The sequence below is a fragment of the Sphaeroforma arctica genome (genome assembly GCF_001186125.1).
Source record: "Sphaeroforma arctica JP610 unplaced genomic scaffold supercont1.130, whole genome shotgun sequence".
Lineage (NCBI taxonomy): Eukaryota > Ichthyosporea > Ichthyophonida > Sphaeroforma > Sphaeroforma arctica.
In genome coordinates this window covers 12,130-18,821 of record NW_014040428.1, presented here as the reverse complement: position 1 = coordinate 18,821, position 6,692 = coordinate 12,130, and the positions used below count along the sequence as shown (strand labels likewise).

Below are 6,692 nucleotides of genomic sequence, written 5' to 3'. Positions count from 1 at the left end.
TATATATATATATATATATATATATATATATATATATATATATATATATATATATATATATAATACCCAATTATACGATCGACATCGTATATCATTCTAAGGCCTTCGTATCAATTGATAATGATGTAGTAGTATTTCCTCATATGCAATGGTTTCTTTGGTTCATTCCATAGTAGTACCATTGTACGTCGAATTGACCATCTACTCATCAGCCTACCCTTTTATTTCCACACCACCCACCCAGTATATGTATTTTCACCAGCCTTCCACTTACACGTGCACAACAGACAATAGCCACTCACACATAAGTGCGCGCGAGAGCGTCGCCCATCGGTGCCACCCATGTCGCCTTAAAGAGGCGAATAGTAATGCTACAATACTAAGTAAGCACACACACGGAATCAGCTTAAACGTCGATCTCTCCCTTTCTCTGCCGCCGCGGATTCGAGATTCTTCTCTAAGCATGGGTCTTGTAGAACTCAGTTGTTCAAAAGGATATTACTTTTATGTCTTGTACTCTGGCTGACCAGAAATTGATTATAATAGAACACTAAGAATAAAGGAAACTGGGAACAAAGCCCAAAACAAAGTGTGCTTTTCGAAGTTTTTGAGATGCAGTAGTTGTTGACACTGAGCAAATAGAAGAAATGGCTTCATTCTTTGTGGTATTTTCAATTCGCAATAAAAGGTATTGTGATCCATCTAAAGTTTAGTGATATTGTATGAACCATCACATCACGATAAACTACTGTTATTTACAGTTAATGGACATGACATTTAAACAAGTGCTCGTAGAACTGCATTAGTTAAAACGTCATCTGGCAGAGGCACAAGACCACGTAAACGAACAACACAAAATAACAAGACAGGCTACCAAAAAGAGCAACCCAATATATGATGCGGTTAATCGTCTTCGGGTTGGATATCGAGGTAGTAGCAGGGGGTAAACACTTGAAAGTCCAACACGACCTCTGCCAGCACTAGTTACTGCGCGACATCGGATTGCACAATTGAGCATAAAACCTCCCACACTTGTTCTGCTTTGGGAAGAATGGAATGTTGGATGCAATGAAAATAAGCTCGCAAAAGAATTTTCGCATGCTGAGCGCGCAGCTTGCGCAAGAATACACAGCTTCAGACTATCTTTTTGGCACGCAATAGAGAAGCTCATTTATCATGGCCTAGGCACTGTGTTGCCATTAGTTTTTAAAATGACTACTGATCGTACACTATATCGTACAGGATTAATTTATTTTCTTGATTTCATGTCTTGCCTACTTTAGTAAAATTTTCTTCTCCTCCTTGTTTCACCTAGACTTTCTTCCACCGCTCGAATAACCTTCGTTATGAGTATAAACGTTGACTATATCACAACAATACCGACATGTCTATTTTTTTTTGGGTCGGGGGTTAGATACAAGGAATACATAAGACTTACACTTCACTAGATTCGATAGCTCTGATATCGGATTGCTACAAAATGTGCTCGATGAATAACCTTGAAGCGAGATTGCGCGATATGAGGTTACCAAAGGAGATTGTGAGCAATTGATACAAAAAGACAGTCCAGTCAATAGCGTGAACTCCAAGTTTCAATCGCCACGCTGCGGGTCGAGCTTGTTTCTGTATTAGCGATTGTGACCCACATGAACCAAAAATGGATACAGCTCTGGAATATACCAAATTTTGGCGGCTAGCTGTTTTTGGTTTGTAAGTATTGATTGCTGTATGCGTAGAATTTTTTCTCGCGAGACAATAGAAGAATACGCGCATTGAATCAGATTTTGTATTCGATAATTTGACTGCTTTAATACGGAACAATAGCAATTTAATTTGCACTTATTTGCCATCGGTCAGGTCGAGGCATCTCAGGACATCGATGCCACCAGACCCTGATTCCGTTTGCACGTATTGCGCTACCTGCATCCACTTCCTATTACTTGATTTCTTTATTGCTAATTTTGAGAATTATGATATCCTGCCCAATTCAGCCTTTTCTCCCAGTTGATGCTCCGCGATCCAATTTGTCAGTCGCTCTCGCACGTCCGGTGCATTTAATATGTAGTCGTGAGTCTGTAAAAACGATTTTTTTTTTTGGATATAGATTAAGTAATACACATGACCCTGAAAACACCCATCATCATAACGATATAAGCCAAGTAGCTGTATTATCGAGGAGCCTCAGGGGGTTTCAATACACATACACCGTCATACATTGAGAACCGCATCACTGTCATAATTTTGACGGGCCGAAGAACATGATATTGTATGCGAGTAGAGATCTAATTGCAATTCTCATAGAGAACGCGGATATAACAATACGCCTGCCACACCTACTGAACCTTGGTAAGGCTCCGAAGCCCACGCTGTCATGTGTCGGCAAGCGAATTCAAGTAATACAGCAAAAGATATTTCAAATCGGCACAGCATCGTAGCCGAGTACACACAAGCTATTTTAAAGCGTCAACTTCACAAACCATGGGCCAAGAACGCTGAATGAACTTACCAGCAGTTGTGATGGCTTCGGACGGTCCAACGGGTCTTTTCTTAAGCTGTAAATAAGGAAGGCACTTGTGCGCTTGAGATCGTACCACAGAACAGAGCATGTTGTAGCTACAGCCCCATGGTGGCACGCAATACAAATCTCAGAAAGCATATTGAATTATGCAGGGAATGATCGAACGAGTAGCAGAAGGTCGCATTCATGCCTACAGAAGTATTGCATACTCCATATTCCCTGCATGCAGAATGAACTGTCTCTACGCACCAATTTCCGATCTCATACGGCTAGATTCTTCGGACAGCTGACTAACCGAACGTTTAACCAACTAAAGAAATACCCACATACAACATAGCTGCAAATAATTAAACAATCATAAATTAAAATCAATCTCTACGAAGTGGTTTCCGGGCTAACATTCAAGTTGAATGAATAGATTAATGCTTCTTTGTCAAGCGATCGTACCGCATGTATAGTGTACAGACATTCAAACAAAGGATCGTGGAAAGTCTTATGGGCTGACTTAGAATTCATGGAAACTCGAGTACACATTGCATGCACAACACTTCATGCAGGATTTTTAGCCAATACAGACTACGATCCCAAGGCAAACACTGTACAAACATTCAAGCACTCAAAACATATAAGATGCCGCTGAGACAGCTGGTGGGCCATTGCATAAATAGCACTTTGCATAGTTAAAGCGAACATGTTGATTCTTACATCTGTATATCACAAATATGAGCGGGTAGATACTTGTGCATGTGTGGATATATAAGTGAAATCGCACATATATACGTAAAACTGTCCACCATACCATTCTTTAACGAAGCTGCAAAATGTGTGCGAGAAGCCTTCCTCCTCACACAGTGATGGGGGCGGCCCATTCTTGATTTTGTGTATGAGTACAAATGGAGTTTGACTAAAATCTCGCGCGGGTTTAGTAGGCGTGCCTGCTGGGTTGTTTATACTGGCTGTAGTAGGAGCAGCGGGTGCTGCAGTGTATGGCGGTGACGCCATACCCAATTCCACCAGAACTAGTCCTAGACTGTGAGGGATAGGGACAGGGAAAGGTCCGGGTTAGTACTATGGAGGTATGAATTTGTTTACACGCATGGAAAATTGTATACATACCCTCACATCCGCATATATGCACCTTGCGCGAAGCGCGAATGTGTGTATCACGCCTAAGAAACCACAAATCAATCACAGACAGTACGTACATAACCACTTACAAATAAATAATTAACTCACAGACGTGAATATGCGTATCTTCCATGAAAAAGTGCACCCAGATCAATATTTTGTAACAGTGGCATAAACCCACAGGGGTACAGTTCATCGGCTAATGCGATTGCCCCGAGACTTTGTTTCCGAGTTACATTCAAAGTACGATAGCAATCAAACTGCACACACACATGCACAGGCTTACGCACGCACACACGTACACGCACACGCACACGCACACGCAAACGCCATCAGCGAGCCAGTAGTTACCTCCAGACGTCCACTCGCACGTCATAACTCACTGATTTTCCAATACGTTCTGGAGCCATATATCTTGCTGTTCCGATGTATGTGGCCGCCATAGACCCCTTGAGATTACCTGAGTATGTACGAGAGCAGTGTGTGTCAGTATTGGGTTGCTGTACGGTACTATCATAAGCTCATAAAAAAAGGTGTATCTACACTATTGTACTTTATCTACTGGTAAAACATCAAATTGTCTTCAACTCATGCACACACACACATGGTAGCAACTCCGAGGTCCATACCCACAAAACAAACGCCAAGTAACACCGTAGCGCTACATCGCCACAGAAATGCACGCCAGAACATCAACCCTCCATTCAATTAATGATATGATCTTCACATACACAGCATGCCAATGAAGAAAACAAAGCATCTCATTGGCAAATGATTCTCCAAAGAGTGTCTCATCCAACATCGCGTTCAGTGACGTGGGTGTGTGGTGTCGAATAATTCTGTCATCATATACACGCGCACATTTGCCCACACGTACTGAGAGAACACAAAAAAGTTCCTCTCACAGAGACACAGACTCAACCATGAACCAACACTCTGGGCATTCACAGCATACATATACTGGTGGCATAGATTCATGCAATGTATGTGCGCACTGATACTCAGATGTTCGGATGGCTACTTAGAAGCACATCTGGGAAAGTAAAACACTTATGAGTAGTGTATTGTGCCGTTCTACACACCTGACACATTGAAGTCACACAGCTTTATGTCTCCCCTGGAGTTGAGGAGTATATTCGACGGCTTGACGTCTCTGTGTATGACCTTTTGTGTCTTGAGATAACACAGTCCATTTAGTACCGCTACCGATATACACTGTAGGATCCATTCCGGGATTCGGGTGGGTGTGGGTGCAAGGGCCTGTTGATATATTCCAGCCCAGCTTCCACAGTCCATGTACTCCATGCATATTGATATATTGCCCTGGAGAGTTTAGTGAGGTGGTGGCAGTAGCCGAATGAGGAGAAATAAACGATATGAACGAACCACTACCATGAAATGAAATTGGTTATAGATATGAGTTATAGTATTCGGTAAAGCAGTCTACCTAGGTAGAGTATATAATGAGTAGGCAAGGGAACTGGATATATGTATTGAAGTCACGGAGATCCAAGCTCAAAGTAGTCATTCGAACACTGCTGATTCACAGGCACACACATAGATGGGCAATCGCAGGCAAACAAGAAGCACTGCCGTGTCAAAACGCATAACGCGCGAACTAACTCGCACACTGAGCACATTATAGACAGGCACATACATCTATATAGTATACATACACCTGTATAGTATACATACACCTATATAGTATACATACACCTATATGGTATACATACACCTATATAGTATACATACACCTATATAGTATACCAACGAAAAAAAGTACACATACGCCTATATACAATACACACACCTATATAGTATACATACATCATACTCACCCACAAACATACCTCCTCAAAGAACACGCCGAAATACGAGACCACATATGGGCTCCTACACCGGAAGAGAATGTCGATCTCTCGTAGAACCTGGTTCCGCTCTTCCTCCTTGAGCATGATACGTTTCACCGCCATGAGCGTCTCAGTAGCTGGATGCCGCACACGGTACACTGTGGCAAAACGCCCTTTGTCGAGAGCATTGATTATCTCGAGGTCACTTAGCCTGGGGATGCGGCGAGGCAGAGCGGAGATTAGAAGAAAGCTGCGTGAAACGGGGTCTGATTTATAGGGGTGTGAGAGGGTGTATAGTGAGAGACACAGTGGGTTGGTAGGGTGTGTATATTATCATAAATGGCTCGAGCCCGGTGCTAAGCTAAGTACACATTGACGTATACATGGTATATAACGGATACGACTATTTATAACATGCGAATCGAATTATGATCAACATAAACCAACATGTATGTATGTAACGTACTCGTGTTGATGATCATGTATTTACATACGTGGCTCAGAGCGAATGTATGAGATACTGGGCGCGGTTTTGATCACATACGTACACACATACTTATCCAATAGATATGTAAAAAAAATTGATGCACGTGTGCACTCACAAACTAGACATTTAAGTCTATATCAGCATGTGTGATTAAATATAAGCAAAACAACCAATGAGAGATGAGAATCGAAAGAGCGTCAGTGTAATACGATCACAACTGAATATGGTGCATAGCTGATCCTCAAGACTAATACGTTGAATGGAATACCTTGAAAAAATGTTCACACGTTTGTATATGCATAAGCCTTTCAACCACTACAATTGTGCCTATATCTGGAATATATCTGATAAAGGTACACATGATTACACCAACCATTTCGGCATAGAAAAATACAAGCAAGAAAGCTTCAACGTAGTAAAGAGTACCGTATACAAACCCATAAGAATACCTATACTTGCACACAATCAAAGATACATAGCATATATTCTACACATAAAATAGAACACTTGACACAATTATAACACAATCATATACACTCACACAACATATAACTATATATATATATATATACAATGTGACACATTACGCAAAAAAGCCACACATAATCGAATATAAAAATACGCACAAGTATACACAGACGCAGATACAGACACACATATATATTGTCTAAATATACATACCTACATACATACATGCATACACACAGAC

At 41.3% G+C, this 6,692-nt stretch overlaps 1 protein-coding gene across 2 annotated transcripts; it reads right to left on the bottom strand.

Annotated features, from left to right (window-relative positions):
- Positions 1–1,791: 1,791 nt before the first annotated feature.
- On the bottom strand, positions 1,792–5,619 carry SARC_02788 (the record flags this gene model as incomplete). 2 transcript variants are annotated; one of them, XM_014303425.1, is made up of 6 exons in its annotated part: positions 1,792–2,073; positions 2,507–2,552; positions 3,318–3,548; positions 3,998–4,106; positions 4,729–4,969; positions 5,497–5,619. In XM_014303425.1, 6 exons carry the CDS (start codon positions 5,617–5,619, stop codon positions 1,969–1,971), a joined length of 855 nt encoding a protein of 284 aa, XP_014158900.1. In that variant the 3' UTR covers positions 1,792–1,968. The 2 variants fall into 2 exon arrangements, with proteins under 2 accessions (XP_014158900.1, XP_014158901.1); XM_014303426.1 differs by lacking the exon at positions 1,792–2,073 and having other exon boundaries at positions 2,280–2,552.
- Positions 5,620–6,692: the final 1,073 nt, after the last annotated feature.